Source organism: Dunckerocampus dactyliophorus, chromosome 8, assembly GCF_027744805.1.
Source record: "Dunckerocampus dactyliophorus isolate RoL2022-P2 chromosome 8, RoL_Ddac_1.1, whole genome shotgun sequence".
Taxonomy (NCBI): Eukaryota; Metazoa; Chordata; class Actinopteri; order Syngnathiformes; family Syngnathidae; genus Dunckerocampus; species Dunckerocampus dactyliophorus.
The window spans coordinates 26,156,801-26,176,278 of NC_072826.1; the positions used below are offsets into that span (position 1 = coordinate 26,156,801).

At 39.7% G+C, this 19,478-nt stretch overlaps 1 protein-coding gene across 6 annotated transcripts in view; it reads right to left on the reverse strand.

Moving 5' to 3' along the window:
* The window catches only part of LOC129186055 (glutamate receptor-interacting protein 2-like), a 168,728-nt gene that overhangs the window by 83,583 nt on the left and 65,667 nt on the right, over positions 1–19,478 (reverse strand). For 2 of the 6 annotated variants that reach the window (XM_054783886.1, XM_054783884.1), the window contains exon 1: positions 7,882–9,502. The exons of the other annotated variants lie outside the window; for them this stretch is intronic. In XM_054783886.1, the coding sequence (XP_054639861.1) occupies positions 7,882–7,936 (55 nt within the window). In that variant the 5' untranslated portion in view covers positions 7,937–9,502. Of the gene's footprint in view, positions 1–7,881; positions 9,503–19,478 lie in introns of those variants that run through there. 6 annotated transcript variants of the gene reach the window in all.

Consider the following 19,478-nt stretch of genomic DNA (forward strand, 5'->3'; position numbering starts at 1 on the left):
ATATCAACTTGCGTCTAAAATTTCTGATATCGGCACTCTGAAGCACACCATGATCACAACAACAGCCTGTGCCAACGCGTGTTTAGGAATGATGTCAGCCATGTGGCAGTACTTTTTTGTTAAAGTCCAAACAAGACATTGCGGCTGAGTGCAAAGCTTGTCATTCACAAGTTTCAACTGGAGAAGTTTAATACGACAAACCCCATCGCGCATTTGAAGCAGCATCACAAAAAATGTCAAGATTTTCGCAAGACCACGGCTCCCTCAGACCTCGAACGCTGTTGGAAACATTTGCAAAATGTGAGAAACTCCCACGCGATGGCAAAAAGCCATTGGCTGTAACAGAAAAGAGTCAGCCTCTGTCGGTTGAACTGAATGCACTCGTGTTGCGGCGGGTGGAGGCTTCACTTCTGGATGAGACACTCCTGACAGTGGAACTCCTGCAGGACTGATTGGAAAACTGGTGTCGAGAAGAAAATTTACAAGGTCCAGCAGCAGTTTAAACCCATATTGTCGGGTTTAAACCTGGAGCCTCGCCATATTGTGCCTAGCCACTACATTGTTTTTAAAACTGTATCCCACATGCTTAAAGAAGTAAACAGGTAATCGGTATTGTATCGGAAATTCAAAAGTTGTACCGGGACACCCCTAACAGCAAGGATCATTTTGACAACATCGTCATCTGTACGTAAAACACACCATAACCTGGCTGTATGTGTAATTTTAATGTCCTCCCAGAGATCCTTGCAACAGCGCATGGAATCCATGACCCCTTTAGCTTTCATTAGCATTCAGTCAGCTTTATCCTCAATGATGGTCACGACAGTCAGTATTGGTGGGTGTTTCTCCTCTCTCGGTGCTTGTTGTGATGTTCATTTTCACTTCCATGGTGATGGCTTTCCTTTTCTTTGGTGCACTGCTGCTTGGGAAACATAATAAAAGTCCAAAAAGTTAACGAATAAGTGGTGTTATTCTTCCTCAGTGTGGCTGCGCAGGCACACACTGCATTCTTGTGCTGCACGTGGCCAGTATTCTTCTGCTAACTAGCTATCGGGAGTGTGTTTGTAACCACGGACGGTTGAAAATGGAGGACCACCTGCACATTGAAATGATTTTTATCATTTATTCAACTGGATTTACCTTATTTGTACTGCAATAGTTTGAATTACACTCGAGTTTCAAGGATGCCTAAAGAACGCTTACATTGACTCCCAAAAGGCTGCTTTACACTTCCTGTACTCATTCATTTTTTTACGGCACGGGATGAATGCTCGAGAGGCTCAAAGAGAAGGTTCGAGCAAGAGTGGCAGACTGTGCTGGCTGCTGGTGTGCAAAATGAATTAGAAGCTGAGCCTTGCAGAGTGCTGACAAGGAAAGGTCAGCTGCAAGTGAACGACCACGGGAGGAAAAGTGAGTCCGGTGTGGCACACGTTCTCTTTGGAGGCCAGGTGTTCCAGCTCAGTGGATTATGGACTTGGGGCCACAACTCTAATCAGCAGTGACGCCTTTTGATCCAGTCACACTTACACAGAAAGACTCGGATGAAAGGAAGAAGGAGCTTCCACACAAGAAACCAACTAAATCAATTGGCGTACTTCTGTACTTATGCTTATTCTTTTGAGTGCGTTAACACTGAGAATGGCACTTCTCCATCAACAGCACATTCTTGTATGCTGACTGTGTACAGCATGTGTTTAGTTTCTCCTTATCTAGTTTTGTGGCTTAGTTTGCAAGACACTGTATTATTAAATACTGAGTCGTTCTACCATATAATTCCCCTCTTTTGGGGGTCCCTTAACCCCCAAAACCACTGATTGATTGATGACATGAATACAGCACAACTTGGTCGTTTCTTGAAGTGACTTCTGATAATCACAATTCACGTGCTACAATTTAATTCTTGTATTAAGTCTTTTTAGCGGTGGATGTTTCAGGAAGCCGCGGTGTTGCGAAAATCTTCATGACATTTTTCAAATGCGTGATGAAGTCGTATTAAATTTGTGCGTGACAAGTCTTGCACTCAGCTGCATCAATTTTTTCGGACTTTCACGAAAAATATTGCCACACGGCAGACGTCCCTCCTGCTCCTTGCTAAACACGCTGGGGCACACTGTTGTTGCGATCACGCACATTGTACAGAAGAGCTGCTGCTGGATAGAAGTGCTGACGCGTACTCTGGAATGGATTGCTTGTATCAGAGTGCCAATATCGGAGATTTTCGATGCAGGCTGATACTTTTTTTGCTGATATCGGATCAATGTCCAACATCAATATCGGATTGGGAGACCCCTATGAAACAGAAAGTGGTTTGACGGTGGTTTGATCTCATGATTTTCCAGTAGGAAGATGCTTTGACAAGACGTGATGTGTAACTGCAGGTTTTGTAAGTACAGTCAAACTTGTCTATAGCGGCCACTAGAGGGAGACTTCAAAAGTGGCCGCTATAGACAGGTGGCCTCTATAGACAGGTTGGCGTCCAGTTTGAATGTTGACCAGTAGAGGGAAAAAAGAAAAAAAAGGAAAAAAAATAATAATAATGTTGACCAGTAGAGGGCACTGTGGGACTACGGATAAAAGTTGTACAGCACTAGTGATGTTCTTATTCTTTTTCTTGTGTTTTCTTTCTTTTCTTGGGAAAATGAACAGAATAAGAATTTCATTGCTTAGTATAACTGTCCGTTTTACTATGCATATGACAATAAAACTCTTGAATCTTGAATCTACTAGGTTTGTTATTATCCACGACCCACAGAACAAAGCTGTGCTAGTAATGTCTTATGCTTGTTTTTAATATTTTACTTTTTATACGGCAGAGTGTCATTACAGCTTTAGTTCATCAGGAAGTGACGGGAAGTGACGGTGGGCGTCCCAAGCGGGAGAGCTAGGCTCAGTGCTAGCTGTGAGTTTCAAGAGAGTTGGGAAGTGTGTTTATGTTGGCGTGGATGTAAAGTCCTGCAGTGTTCTCAGCTGTTAATAAAGCCATTGAAGTGCATCGGCGACGTGAGTCTCTCCTTCCCCACAACAAGCGGCATTACAGTATTGACACACATTGTGCACATTGTCTCACACCAGGAAGTAAACGGTGTCACTTGTTACAGGCATTGCCTGGACAGCTATGTAGTGGGGCTTGTTTAACCTTTGCTCTGTGGGCAAGCAGGAAGGAGAGACGATGCTGAGAGATGTGTGTGTGTTCTGAGCTGTTGTCTGGTGGCCGCGTTCAATAAACAAAGTTGGCAGAAGCAACAGGAGAAATTTCCTTCTTTGCTTGGGAGCTGAATAACACTGACAAGTTAACAGACTAGTAGCGAACGGAAAAGAAGACGGCTTTTTTGTGTCGAATACAGAAGATGAGGACTTTGATGGATTTGTGGATGAGGATTGATCAAAAATAACGTGAGTACATTCTAAAATACTTCAATTAAGTACAGCCGGACTCAGTTTTGCTCCTGCTGCTTTTTAAAAACATATGCTAGCATGGTTTTAGCGTGCAGGCAGTATTGTATCGTATAGTAGGTCGCTGGGAGCACGTCCTGTTCCCAGCCTACTTTGCGGTAATGTTTTGGTGCAAATGCTTTTAAAGTTACATGTTTGACCAGGAAATAGCAAGCGGCTTTTTTATGTGGAACAACTGACAGTTTGTGTGGATCTTGTGAATGATTGTGACTGAGCTAGGACTCAGTAATTAAAGTCTACACACGACGGCTTCATTGATTGAAAAACCTAACTTTTTCGTGCATGAAGCTTCTACTTGAGTCTGTAATTTGGCCGCTATATGCGGTCAGATATTGACCAAGGGAGACAAAATGGGTGGCCGCTGGCCGCGTTTGACAGGTGACCGCTGTGCACAGGGTCTATAACATGTAAATTTGCTGTGGGGGATTTTTCAGTGGCCGCTATAGGCAGGTGGCCGTTCTATAAAGGTGGCCGCTAAGACAGGTTTGACTGTATATGCTACACTGTACAGTATATCCAATCCTGTATATACTAGGTTGACAAATTGGGGTACGCCATAGGCGGTACATGAATAATAATTAAAAAACGGCTTGACTACATTAACGCCAGACCCTGAGATTTACGTAATGCGCACAAACACCTCATGTGAAGAGCCACAGCCGGTAGTACAGTGTAGAAGAAAGGTGACAGCATGACATTGTTCATTGTTCTACGTGCGCTAGATGAACAAATAAGTAAATTTGATGATGATGTTGTGCACTCAAAGTGTTTAATCTTGAAGATTTTTCAAGATCATGTATATTGTGTGCTAAATGAGAGCTGGTGTTCTTACGTGCTGCTGTGACTAATTAGTGCGTTTGTTTGCGAATGCACTGACTGTGTTAAACAGACCCCAATTTTGCACGTGTAATAAATTTATGCTTTCACGACTAATGTGTCTTCTTCGGGCGTTGCGGCCACTTTTTTCGGAAGTACTGGAACACACCATGTGTGACGCCGATTGAGACTTATGCATGTTGCATAAGACAGACGTGTGTTTTCTATTCCGTCAATGCTGTGCGTAAATGCGCAGAGGTGAGGTTTAATAATGTTAGCTTTGCGCTGCTGTGCATTTTCGCTTTGCGCATAGTCTCATGCTATACGTGCTCATATGCCCATTTGGCTCAGTAATAAGCCTCGTATTCAATTAATTTCCTTCATGATTTCTGTAGGTTATGTGTTTTTATAATTATTGTAAGTACTGATTGTTTCCATGTTGTTGCAGACCAAAGCACAGCAAAAGAGCATAAAGATCACAGTTCACTACATCTTACCACAGCTTGTCACCACTTAAATACTCAATACACATACAAATACAAATCCATTCACCAAACAGAACACAAACCTGCCAGGAGGTATCTTACCCTTCTAAAACCCTCTCTGTTTTAAATTAGTAGCCTATCTTAGCAGCTGAAAAATAACATGCGTGTTTTTTTAATATAATGTCATAACATACAGTATAATATATTTAATAACATATCGAAGATGTTTCATTGTGTGGTTTATGCTTTTTAAGTCTGCAGCAGTAGGGTACATGACTGCCAGTCAGATGTCTGCACGTGACTGTGAAAAGTTTGGCAACCACTGCTGTAGACTGTATGCCTGAAATATTTTTTTACCGTATAAAACATAATTTAAAGGCACGTTATTTGGTGTACTGCTTCTCAACTGGTGGGTCATGACCCAAAGGCGGATCTGGGACCCATCATGGGTAGGTCGCAGGAAGCTTATCAAGTGCATCCAATTTCTGACTTGTCCTTTATTTGCGAAAAAAAAAAGAAAATTGTGAGGTCATAAAGGTGGCAGTCTAGCATCGTGGCTTTTGTCATTTCTTGACATTATTGTTCACTTTTGGAGGAACGATAGCAAAGGGACAATTTAAAATGCCAATTTTTGTACATTTGCTCGCGCTTTGACATCAATATCTAACTTTGTGACTTTATTTCATTTTACTTGATTAGTTTCGATACGTTATCAAATACATTTACCATGTTCTTCCTTAGTTTTTTTTTTTATAATGTGTCCCAATTCCACTTGCAAACATCTGCAGTTGCGTAAATAAATAAATATATTAAATTAATATATAATAATAAAGACTAGACCCGTTGAGAAGCCTTAGACGCCAGGAGTATCAAAAACAGGCATTTTTATGGGTGCATTCATTATTCACGATTTCCCGCCATTCGTGGGGGTCTAGGAAAATAACCGCGGGGCTCTACTGTACTTATTGAAGTGTACTGATGAAAGTGCAGTAATCCCTCGCCACTTTGCGCTTAGAATTTTGCGGCGTCACTTGATCACGGCTTTTCAAAAATACATTAATTAATAAATTATGTTGTTTTGTGGTTGAATATAGTACATTTTTTGTTTTTAAAATAGTTAATTTTACATATTTTTGCCAACATTGAGCTTTTTCAAGCCTAGAAACGGTCAAATGAATAAAATACAAATACACTAAGTCCCCAACTTACGAACATCCGACTATCGAACACTCGTAGATACGAACACAAGCCGACTGGTCTATATTTTCATGTGTTTTGCCTTATAAGTCCATATTTATTTATATTTAAGTCCATATTTCACATGCTTGACCAGTAGAGGGCACTGTTACACTACTAATGGGACCAACAGGCGATGAAGACCAGGGGGAGGAGACGTGAAGAAAAGCTAAGTTTTAGCTGTATGATACAACCCAGACAGAGCGTGTGATTAAAGTTTATGAAGAGTTAATAGGCCTGCTTAATTCTACACCACCCACAGAACACTACCTCTTTTAGAAGAGTCTAACGACGACGACCATTTGTCCTTTTTTTCTAATATCTCCTCCTCCTCCTCCACCACAACGACGTATACTCGACCACTCCTCTTCAAAGGTAAATAACATTTATCATTCTGTATTATTATATCATTTTTATTATTGTTTTTTTCATTAATTATCCTCGTTTAATATTACTATTACATCCAAACTCATATTATATACATACATACACATACAGTATACTGTACACATATACTGTATATGTATACACATACATGTAGTACCTATATCATTGGTAATATTACCTGTTCCCCTACTTAAGAACAATTTGACTTAAGAACGGTCATCTGGAACCAATTGTGTTCGTTAGTTGGGAACTTACCTGTAGTGTATAAGGCATTCAAAAGATGCATTCAAAGACGTTGTGATGATGTGTAGTATTCTACACTGGTCACTAGGTGTCAGTAATGTGACACTGATGAGACAATAGCCACCACAGGAAGTACTGTCAAGAACAGGAAGTAAAAAAACAACAAGAAGGAACTCTTCCCAATGCTAATATGGGTGAGTCTATATTATATCTTATTTTCACTTATGTTATTATATTGGGTAATATGAGTGTAAAGGTGACTATAGGGGTTATTTTTCATGTCTAATAATGTTAAAACCCGTATTTAAAAGGTCATAGACAGGTTTTCTCTGCTCTAACTATGAAAATATTGGAGTTAAAAATAAGGAATCCTACACTTGGCGGAAATTCATCTATCATGGTCGGGTCTGGAACCAATTAACGGCCATAAACGAGGGATGACTATATTTTATTTGACGCACAGCACCAGTGTCCTCACAAGTTCAATCATTTAAAGTCACTTAAGGCTGAAGGAAAAGATGAGTTTTTATCGTCTGGAATATTCAGGGCTCTCGATCGCTGCGTTGCACTTAAGTGAGCACGGTTTTTGAATAAAACAAGCACGATGGACATGAATGAATGATGACATCTTAAAAAACATCGACAAGCATGTCCAAGCATTTAGAAAGTGTTTGCGGCGTGACTTAATGCATGAATTAAACATACAACATCAGCATGTCGGCGCTGAAAGGAGGAAGAGCATCAAAACCATATAAAACCACAATAAATACACAACCTGTTGCTGCTGCACTGACGCAGCTTTACACAACACACTCACACACTCACACACGCACACAGCCAGATGACCCTTCAGCACATTTTCTTCCACAAAACAAAATTAGAGCATTAGCTGCTCTTCTCAGCAAGTTTTTTTTTTTAATCGTTTTTTCTGCAGAGCCTGCACAGTAGGTGTAAAATGAAGACGTAACATGAATACATCAGCAGGAGGAGGCACTTTACTATGAATGCACACAGGGAAATAAACATACTGACTGTAAACACACACACACGCACACACACACACACACAAACACATGCTCACTGGGGAGGTCAGCACAACAAGCCTGAAGGTACACGATTACGCACACAAACTCAAAGTCATCATTATATACTCTTAAAGGAACAAGGAGATCGCAAGATGCCAACTTTGCATAAGGCACACCTGATGATGCATTATAGACACAAACACAAACACACACACACACACACACACACACAGTACCCTTGGCTTGGCGCCTGATGACCCCTAAGCGGCACTTGAGCGACACTGAGAACATCCTTCTTCCTGCTTCAGTCAGACATGGTGGAGGACAGAGCGATCATCTATGGCGAAGTCACATGCTGAAGCGCTTGCGATTGAGCGGGAGATTCCAGCATCCTCTAACCCCCCCACTACAACCACCTCCTCCCTCCTTCTCTCTCTCTCTCTCTCTCTCTGGATGCTGGCTCGCTGGTTCAGCTCGTGCGTGTGTGGGAAGCGGCGTGAAATGAAGCTGCCTCCTCAATGTCGCTCTGATGCACTTCATTTTCATTGTCCGCCTCGCTCGCCGCTGACCTCCCCCCGGGACGACATTGCTTGCCGGTACCTGCCTCCTTGGGCGACCGCCTTGTTTTTTTTTTTTTTGTTTTTTTTGTTTTTTTACACATTTCCAATTTCCGGGCAGGGAATGCAGTCGGCGAGGAGATGAGATGTTTGCAGATGATTGATGTGCTGCCTCCAGATGACAAGTGAAAGCTTGTAGTAACCATGACAACACAAATCTCTCCTGGCAGAACTCAACTTTTTACACTTTTGCAGTGTTACACTCCAGAACCTTTTTGTACATGTACAGTGGGGGAAATGCTTTAAGTGTTTGATCCCCTGCTTAAGCAGAAGATGATTTAGTCAACTCCCTTGACCTCATGAACCAGCTTCAGGGGGACAGATGGAAATACTGTCGTTGAATTTTGCGGCTTTTGCATCATCAAATCATCAAACAAATTTAAATATTAGTCAATGACAACACAACAGAACACAAAATCCAGTTTTTAAATGAAACTTTTTATTACTAAGAGGAAAACAAATCCAAGCCTACATGGCCCTGTGTGAAAAAGTGATGCCCCCTAAACCTAATAAGTGGTTGGGCCCCCCTTAGCAATAACAACTGCAATCAAGCGTCTGTGATAACTTGCAATGAGTCTCTTACAGCGCTGTGGAGGAATTTTGGCCCACTCATCTTTGCAGAATTGTTGTCATTCAGCCACATTGGAGGGTTTTCCAGCATGAAGCGCCTTTTTAAGGTCATGCCACAGCATCTCAATAGGATTCAGGTCAGGACTTTGACGAGGCCACTCCGAAGTCTTCATTTTGTTTTTCTTCAGCCATTCAGAGGTGGATTTGCTGGTGTGTTTTGGATCATTGTCCTGCTGCAGAACCCAAGTAGGTTTCAGCTTGAGGTCACCAACAGATGGACAGACATTATGCTTCAGGATTTTTTGGTAGACAGAATTCATGGTTCCATTTATCACAGCAAGTCTTCCAGGTCCTGAAGCAGCAAAACAGCACCAAACCATCACACTACCACCACCACATTTTACTGTTGGTATGATGTTCTTTTTCTGAAATGCGGCGTTACTTTTATGCCAGATGTAATGGGACACACACCTTCCAAAAAGGTAACCTTTTGTCTCGTCAGACCACAGAGTATTTTCCCAAAGGTCTTGGGGATCATCAAAATGTTTTCTGGCAAAATTGAGTTCAGCAGTGGTTTTCATCTTGGAACTCCTCTTGGAATGCAGTTTGTGGATAATGGCTATCACTGTGGTTTGCTGAAGTCCCAAAGCTTGAGACATTGATTTATAATCTTTTCCACTTGAACTCAGGTGTGATAAACCACACTTAAGTTATGTAACAGTAACTGTATGTACCGGGGGGGGGGGGGGGGGGGGGGGGGGGGGGGGGGGGGCAATCACTTTTTCACACAGGGCCTTGGAGGTTTGGATTTTTTTTCTCCCTTTATAATAAAATGTTTCATTTAAAAACACAATTTTGTGTTCAGTTGTGTTGTCATTGACTAATATTTAAGTTTGTTTGACGATCTGAAACATCCAAGTGTGACAAACATGCAAAAACATAAGAAATCAGGAAGGAGGCAAACATTCTTTCACAACACTGCATTTAAGCAACCTTTACATGATTTTCGCTCAAGTTAAGCATTTTCATGCACAAAAATGGCTAAATGAAGTAAATTTCAAATATAAGCCATTCAGAAGATGCATTCAAAGATGATACAGGTATGTAGTAATCCACACTGGTCCCTAGGTGCCAGTTAGATTGCATTGATGAGACAAAAGACACCGCAGGAAGTACTGTACAGAAACAGGAAGAAAAAAAAGAACAAAGAGCTCTCCCAATGCTAACATGTGTGAGTCTATATGATGTCCTATATGTCTTATTTTCTCTTATTATGTCTACTATATTGGGTAATAGGAGTGTAAGGGTGATTATAGGGGTGTCATTTAACATCTAGAGGGCTCTAATAATGTTAAAAAGCGTATTTATAAGGTCGTAAACAGGTTTTCTATGCTCTAACTACCAAAATATTAAATTTCTAAATAAAGAAACCCTCGCTCACGGAAATTCACTAAACTACCCAATTAAGATAAAAGAGGGATTACTGTACGTCAGAAAGGGTCAAGCAGGAGGAGTCTGGAGGTGCAGGAGATGATGGTCACTAGGTGTCAGTAATGTACATTAATGAGACAAAAACCACTGCAGGAAGTACTGTACAGAAACAGGAAGTAAAAAGGAACAACAAAGAACTCTGTCAATATTAACATGTGTCAGTCTATATTATGTCTTATTTATGTCTTATGTTCTCTAATTATGTCTACTATAATGGGTAATAGGAGTCAAAATGTGACTATAGGGGTGTTACATCATGTCTCGAGGCCTCTAATGTTAAAAAGCATATTTAGAAGGTGGTAAACTGGTTTACTATGCTGTCACTACCAAAATATTCCATTTCTAAATAAGAAATCCTTTTACTGTATGTCAGAAAAGGACGACGAGGAGGACTCTGGAGGTGAAGGAGATGCAGATGGGCGGACTTTATTCATCATTCGAGGGAAAATTCAAGTATCAGTCAATGTTAACTTTACTAACAAGTCAAGGTGTGCATGTTGACACTGGAATCTTCCTGCTTTAAATGTGAGTCTGCCAACTTCACGCAAGTTCCTGTCATTATTCTTCTTCTTCTCTGGAGGCCCACAGAGAACATCAATAAATAAAAACACAATGTTTACTCCACATGTTCTGCACAGTCATGGATGAGGATGATGATGAAAGATGCTGCTGAGCGGTGGCGTGGTGAGAAGCGAGACAACAGGTAGCTGCTGACGAAACCGTGAAGAAAGGAGAAGAAATGTTTGTGGGATTCAAGCCTGACCTCATTTCAGTCAGAATGAGTCCAATCATTCCACTTGACTCACTGCACAGTCACAGCATTATAAATGTTCCAGCAGGGGTGGCAAAAGTGCGGGACCAGGGACCACTTGCGCCATCGCCATCCAATTCTGAGTGCACTTTGTGCAGTGCACTCCAGACGGTAGACGCAGCTCGCACACTTAAGCTAAGAGCAGCATTTCACATTTCTGCCCTGTGTTTGATCAGGAAATGTGCTAATTCAGCATTTTTTTCTTAAGAAAATGTTAAAAACGATTGGAATCATACAGAAAATACAAAGCTGGATAGCACTGCCTAACACATGACAGCATATCATAGCAACCCCAGATGGCATGCAAATACGCCCCCTGGTGGCTGTGAGGACTTTAGAGATGAAGTACGTAGTATAAACGCATGTGAGGATAACAATTCATTCCAAACTCGCAGCGCAGCCACTCAAGCTGTGCCAGAAACGGTGCTGAGTCCATTGAGGATTAAGCCGTTTCCGTCGGAACGCCGTAAAGTAGGAGAGCGGAGAGCGAGGCGAGAGCGTGCACGGCCGCTTTAATAAATCATCAGAGCGGTCTGCTCTGCTGAGATTAGCCAACACGGCCGCGCAGCACAGAACACGACTGGATTCAGAGAGGAAATATCCTTGCTTCTTTTATTTATTGTCCTTTGCAGATGCACAAACAGGGAGGTGAACACACACAAACACACCACCGTCCGATTATTTCTATTTCTTACGTTTTCATGATGAAAATCCTGATGGTCTTATTTTAAGGGGTTAGATCAGCAGGTGTCCAAAGTGCGGTCCAGGGGCCCATGGCTGTTTTCTTATTAACTCCGCTGCACATTCTAAAAATATAGTTTAACAAGAAAATTAAAAAAAATTAAATAAAATAATCAGCAATAATTTAACAAGAATAATGTAAAAATATTAAGAGGAAAAAGTCATAATTTTATGAAAATAATATATTATTGTATATATGAGGAAAAGTAACATCATTTTAGCAGCAGAAAGTTAAAATATTAAAGAAAAAAAATGTTAAAAGTCATAACATTCTGAGAAAAAAAATAACGAATAAAGTTGTAATAATGTCACAAATAATGTTATGAGAATATAGTAAAAAAAATGAATGCAAGTCACAATTACAATTAACAAGAAGAAAGTTGAAATAATTGGTGAAAAAAAATGCTGTAATTTTATGAGAATAAAGTCAAAATATTAAGAGAAAAAGGGCATGTTGAACAAGAAGAAAAGTTGCAATTTTACAATAAATGTGCAATATTTTGAAGAAAAATTATGCCTTTTTAGTAACACAGTCGAAATATTAAAGAAAAAAAAAATTTTAAGTCATATTATGAGAAACAAAATAAAACAAAGTTGTAATAATAAGTCATAATATTGCCAGAACATTTACAAAGATTATTTCAGAAGAAAGCTGAAATAATTGGAAAAAAAAAAGGCCAGCAAAAATGGTTGTTACGAAATTGATATTAATAATAGGCTTTTTTTTTTTTACCTGAAAATATATAAAACGTCTTCGCATATCTACATGTGTTGCTTTACAAAACATCAAAGTGGCATCCTTGCATTTTTCACATATGTGGCCCTCGCTGGAAAAAGTTTGGACAAGCCTGGTTTAGATGGACTTGAGAACACTTCTGAATTCTTTCACCGACATGCTGCTGATGAAATAAAGCCGTGTCACTCATGCCCACGAGCGGGCACGTGAGGTCCATTCCGCTGCACTGTGTCCGTCCGCCAATCAACCTCCTGACCCCGGACGTCTGCAGAGAGAAAGAAAAAGGCCAATTTGCTGACTGGCTTCTGCCAGCGAGCTCCCGCAATCACGCCAGCGAGCGTATCAGGTCATCAAGTAGCCCTCGAGACGGGCGGCCGCTGTGTCGGTGTGCTAAGTGCTCTTATGCAGTGAAGACAACTCCTCTGCTCGTCTGCAACTTTAAATGATGCAACTGTACAACTAAACAGGCTTTCGCTCACATTTTGTTAAAGATTACCTTCTCAAAAGGGAGCCTGGGCTCGCTTCTGGCAAGAGCCACTTAAACCTAGACTGAGGTTTGCCAGTAATGGCAGAAAGCAGCTTTTCTGTAGTTATTTTCTTGCGTTTTAAATTGTTTAGACTTGTTAATTTAAACTTTAGACTGACATAACAATGCGACCGAGGTACATTCCCTTGCTGTGTAAAAAAAGTCTCATAAAAAGACAAAAATAAAACATTGTTCCACACACTGGTGCAGGCTGTGTCGAATCACAGTCCACAGATGAATGAGCTAAAAGCCCGAGCTGGCAACCTGTCATCCAGCGTGGCTCTTTATGATGACTTTACCAACATACTTTTGCACAGTTGTACCAGCTGGCATCAGCAAGCGTCACAGAGTGAAAAATGAAAGGATGCAACTTTGCATTTTTATACTTTGCAAAGCGACACATGTAGATATGCTAAGAAGTTACAGTATATACTGTATATTTCAAGAAAAAACTGCATCTCAGCTTTGTCATACAGGCGAAAAAGCCTATTAGTATCAACTTCACTCTTGACTCTTTTTTTCCCCATTTTTGCTGTTGTTGTTTTTAAACCTTCCATATATTACAACTTTCTTCTTAAATAATCTTTGTAAATTTTCTTTTCCTCAACTTAATTTTCCAAAAATTCATTTTGTTTTGTTTGTGTGTCAACATATTACGACCTTTTAAAAATATATATTCTTGTTTTAATATTTCAAGTCTGCGCTACTAAAATGACATTATTTTTGCTCATAATATTCTGGTGAAAGTGCAACATTTTTTTTTCTCATTACAATACAATTTTTTTCACTTAATATTTTGACTTTATTGTTGGAAAATTACAGCTGTGTTTTCCATTTCTGTTGTTTTTTTGTTAATTTTCCAACTAGTTCAACTTTCTTCTTGTACATTCTCTTTACGTAATAATGGCAATTTTCCCATAATATTTTATTTTATTCTCACATTATAAGTTTTTAATAATTAAAAGTAATTTTTCCAAAAATATGACTTTGTTTTTTTTTTATATCTTTTTTAACATTCAGTTTATACTACTAAAATGACATTATTTTAAAATATAATGTCACAATGTTATTCTTGTAAAATTACTACTTGTTCTTGTTATAGTACAACTTTTTTCTTTTCATATTTTGACTTCATTTTTATAAAATTACTGCTGATTGTTTCATTTCTGCTGCTGTTGTTGTTGTTTTAGGTTTTTTGTTAAATTATATTTTTAAAATGTGCTGCAGTCCAGTAAAAATACCGCAAGTGGCCCCCGAGCTGCACTTTGGACAGCCCTGTGTAAATTAACCCTGCTAAACCTCACTCTCATCCGCATCCCAGCACCAATGTAACCCGAGCAGGCTTCACTGAAGACGAGTTGCACAGCCCAAGCAGACGAGCTAAAAATCCTAGCTGTCAACTTGTCATTCAGCACAACTTTTTACGGTGTCGACTTTGGCACAGCCACACCAGCTAGCAAGAATTAAGACCAAAAAAAAAAAAGAAATTAAGGGACCAGTCAACATCCTTTGAGGAACAGTCAAGGGTGTGGCCTAAACATGGCTACTAACCAAGCCAGGTGACCCATCTTACTGCGTTTTACTTAGTTTGTCAGCAAAATGAGATGAGGTCGAGCTGCAGATGACAGCTGACTGACGCTGAGAGCAGGAAAAGTGGGACTCAGCGGGAAGAAGCAGGTGTGAGCTTCACTTTTTTTCAGGAAATGTGGATAGCTGATAACGATAACATGACTGGAGGATGGATGCTTCTCGCTAACAGCTTCTCGCATGGTCATCATCAAGAATATGTCCTTAAGATATTGTAGACCTTCTTGTGTGGAGACAATAAGAAAATAAATGATCATAATTTCAATGTAATCTACACGCTGAGTTCCTGTCATTACTATTGCATGAACAGTAAATCCGTTTATGATAATACAACACTCCATTAGCAGAAGCATCACCTGAGGGTGATGGGAGACAAAAGTGATGCAGATTGACTGCCAACCAACAATGCCAGCATCTCTCTCCAAGGATGAATGACTCATGAAGCTCCAGTCAGTACTAACAGTGGAGAAGTTTCTAGGAGAATGAGCACAGAGCCGCCCACACGCGACTGCTGTATCATCCACGGAGCAGGAACCAGAGCAAGGAGGGCGCGACCGGCTAGCTAAAGGTGTGGAGGTGGAAAGATGAAAAAAGGGGATTGAAGAGCTAAATTTAGCTGCTCAGCCTCAATGACTCCTTCAGTGCTTTGACTGTACGCTCATATGATTACAGCAGGGGCAATTATTTAAACTTGTGGGCCACATTTGGGTTAAAACATTTACATACACTAATCCCTTGGATTCCTTATCTATAAATGTAATATTTTCCGAGTGAGAGCATAGAACACCCGTTTACGACCTTCTAAATACAATTTTTAACATGATTAGAGCCCTCTCGACATTAAATAACACCCCTATAGTCATCTTTCCACTCCTATTAGCCAATATAGTCAAGATAATAAAAGAAAATATGACATAAATACGACTTGTGCTTCGCCCTGCGATTGGCTGGCGACCAGTCGAGGGTGTACCCCGCCTCTCGCCCGAAGTCAGCTGAGATAGGCTCCAGCACACCCCCGCGACAAAATGGACAGATGGATGGATGCTAGCTGTAAAAGTATATCACACAATAATAACAAAACACATGGTAATGCCCAGACGCCATTTGTGGACCGCAGCTCTTTTTTCATGATTTGACAAGAAAACAAAAAAAACCCCAACAAAAATGGAAAACATCAGCACTAATTTTACAAACAAAACCACAAATAAAGATGTAACTTTTGGAAAATGAGGTTGCAGAAAAATGTATAATGTTATAAGAATAAAGTAAAAATATTATGGGAATAAAGTCATAATTACTGTATGGTAAGAAAATTTACAAGAAATTTGAAATAGTTGAAAAATGTTAAAAATAAAAACAGCAGAAATGGAAAAAAAAACAGCTGTTTGTTGTAAACCAAACAACCAGTTTACAAGAATAAAGTCAAAATATTAAGAGGAAAAAAGTTGTCTTCCAACAAGAAAAAAAAGTTGCAATTTTACACAAACTCATAATAGTATGAGAACAAATAACGTCATTTTAGTAGCAAAGATTAAAGTAAAAAGCTGGGTTTTTTTAAGTTGTAATATTATGAGAAACAAAACAACAACCAAAGTTGTAATTCTGGGAAAATTCGGTTTCGGATTTTTTTTTTTATTTTACAAGAATAAAGCCAAAATATTATGGGAATAAAGTCCTAATTTCAAAAAGAAAATGTCCAAAAATAGTTGGGGGGGAAAAAAAGGAAAAAAAAGTAATTGAAAAAACAGCTGTAACTTTACTAGAATAAAGCCAAACTATTAAGATAAGATAAAAAAAAAGATCCTAATTAATCCTAAAAAAATAGCACGTTAATGGCGATAACTAATTTATTTCATTAATTACATTAAAATCTTTAGCATCATTAACGCATGTGCATCATGTCAAGCCACATCTCTGTCATGACGGAAGACGGAGCCACAATAGCGTCCCCACAGACCCACACACTCTGCCGCTCTTTAATAACTTTATTCCGACCTGAACACAGTGCAATTCCAACACTTCCTCATTGCCACTAGACGACGGCAAGGTTTATTCACTGACACGCTGAAAATCACAACAGCGTCTTTATTATGAGAGAATGTGTGGTCTAAATAAACAGAAACACAATGAAAAACAATAAGTGGATATTCCTATGACTCACTTTGTAACTCTTAATGCAGACACAGTTTGCTGCTTAAGTGTTCTCGAAAATCCATCTCCACTCAAAACATGTGAATTCAATTTACGTTATGTGGTGTCTTTGAACGCAACCCTTCATGGCTCATAATAATGCGGTTAAAGTATGATTCAAACTAGTGTAAGACATTTTCAGACATGTGGTATCTTTTAGCTTGATTTGATACTTTTCTGTTCATTTGGAGCTGTTAATACATACAAATATATATAATCCTGTCCTGTCATTTATCTTTCTGTTCATAAAATAGATTTACAATACTAGCTATAAAACATTTAGAGTGTAATAGTAAGAGTAAATGAACGTCCCTCGTTTACTTCTCATACGACATCCTCCACATGTTTTGCAATGCTTTGCCATAACCCTCACCCCAACCCCAACCGTCGTGTTTGTAACATTTTGTGACAAACATAAAAGCAAAGGGTAGAAAAAACACCAAAATATCAGATAAAATATCACTTTTCTGTACAACTTTGTCATAGAAAGCTTAATAGCTCCCCTCTCCCTCAGCGTCACACGCACTCGCTGCATGCTTGCCCACTCTGCTTCGTCTCATTGCTTTGTCTTCCTGGAGCATCTGTGACGCAGTCCCTATGATTACCGTAATGGCAGATATTTTACAGAAAGCGCAGGCTCTCTTGCTTCAGAAACCAGTGGAATAATTTCAACTGTTTAAGACGTACGGTCATTTGGAAATAGCATTGCAGACCCTATTGCCATCAACAGCTTTTAGTTTGGTGTGGAAGAACTAGAAGAAAGCCGAGCAGGTCTTTTGTCAAAGATGCTTTCATGCTGCTGGAGAACAAACCCACTGATATGTCTGCTGGATGGTTATGTTCTTCTGTGTTCCTCATTAAGATCTCTCTTGCAAACAGCTGACTGGGTGACAGATAGTCAATATATTGATTTTGTCCTGCAGCTTTTTTTGGTTTTACTCTATAAAATAAACTATTTCTTCTCTCCGTATTTGAACTTTTCACAGGCAGTGTCCTCACCTTCACATGCTTTTGTGCATTAAAAAACCCCATCAAATTATTAGAAGGATTTCAAAATTGCCAACAGAGGGAGGAATGTGTGTCACCAAGCTGATTGTCATTCCGAGGAAGACGCGGGAGTCTTTCATTCCTCTCAGCCGAGAAGTTTCAACTTTCTAAAAGAAAGTCTAAGTAGAAAATGTCTTCTACACGTCCTCTACGGTGGTCCATGAAGACACAAATGTGACCTGTCCATCATGCAAATGAGTCATTGCCGTGTTTTTATTGTTGCATTTCCTATTCCGCCTGTGCTTTGTGATGTGGAATAGCTGGGGCCGGAGCAGCAAGGCAAGCAGACACATTGTGCAATTGTCCACACGAACAAGGATAGTTTCAAAAATGCGTTCATAATAATATAAAATAATAATAATAAAAAAAGAAGCAATACAAAAATTCCGTGAAATAGCGACTCCGCTTCAATAGAGCAAGGGAACACTATAGTGATCTATTATCCACTCTGGTTGGAGTTTTCCAAAAGATTTTTTTATGCCTGAACGAGAGGCTAAGACGCTTAGAAAAATAAGCTTTTTTTAAAATATCCGTATTTGTGTGGACCTATCTATAAACCTTGCTTACGCACCAGGACGACTCAAGATTATTGCTTAATATTCCTCACGCGTCACCTGTATTCACCTGAGTTCTCCTCCCAGTGTCTCTACGTCCTGGCTGCTCTTTTGCGTGTTACAAACGTCCATGTTAAATAAGTAAGTCTATGAGTAAGTTTGTCCTTTTTCACAGTGGTTAGGGTTAGGTTTTTGTTTCTCCGGCATCTCCTCGGGTGGCCTTGTTGCTCCCTTTCCTAGGTTTTTGTATGCTTTCTGACCTTAACAAAAAGTTATTGCGCTTTTGGACAAAACCTTTCCAACGAGGGCCACGTACAGAGAAACTGCAGGACGCAGGCTCCATTTTCATACATTTTTTACACTGAAGATGCTATAAGCAATCCAACGTAGGTCAATCTATGCTACGCTATCTGAACAAAACATCATTATCTTAGTTTTCTCTTATAGGTGATAAATCAAATCAGTGTAATACCTCATTAAAACAAAGCCTGAGCCACACTTTTGACACCTCTGCTGAAGATGTTTCTTCATGTTTTCAGTCATGGAAAAAAAAGATTTAAGACTGCACTGTTGTTGGCGTCTCCGATGCTGTTGTGATGCACTTTGAAGTCTGCTTTTTTTGTGCTGAGGTGTTGCACTTTTTGTCATGAACAACATACACACACACACACACAGACACACACAGACACACACACACTGGTCTCTCCTCACTGACCTCTTTGTTGCATCAAAGTGATTTAAATCCAGTCTGCCCCTTAAAATGGAACTCTGATTTATTCTAAAAACTCTTTGAAGAACATGAGCTAGCACACACACACACACACACACACACACAGCTAATAAAGCACTAATTACAGCAACACAACAACTTTTTTTAAGATGTGATCTGATCTGCACATTACATCAACACTGCAACTCAACAAGTCACATGACCTTGACTTGAACCAAGTCATCAACAAGACC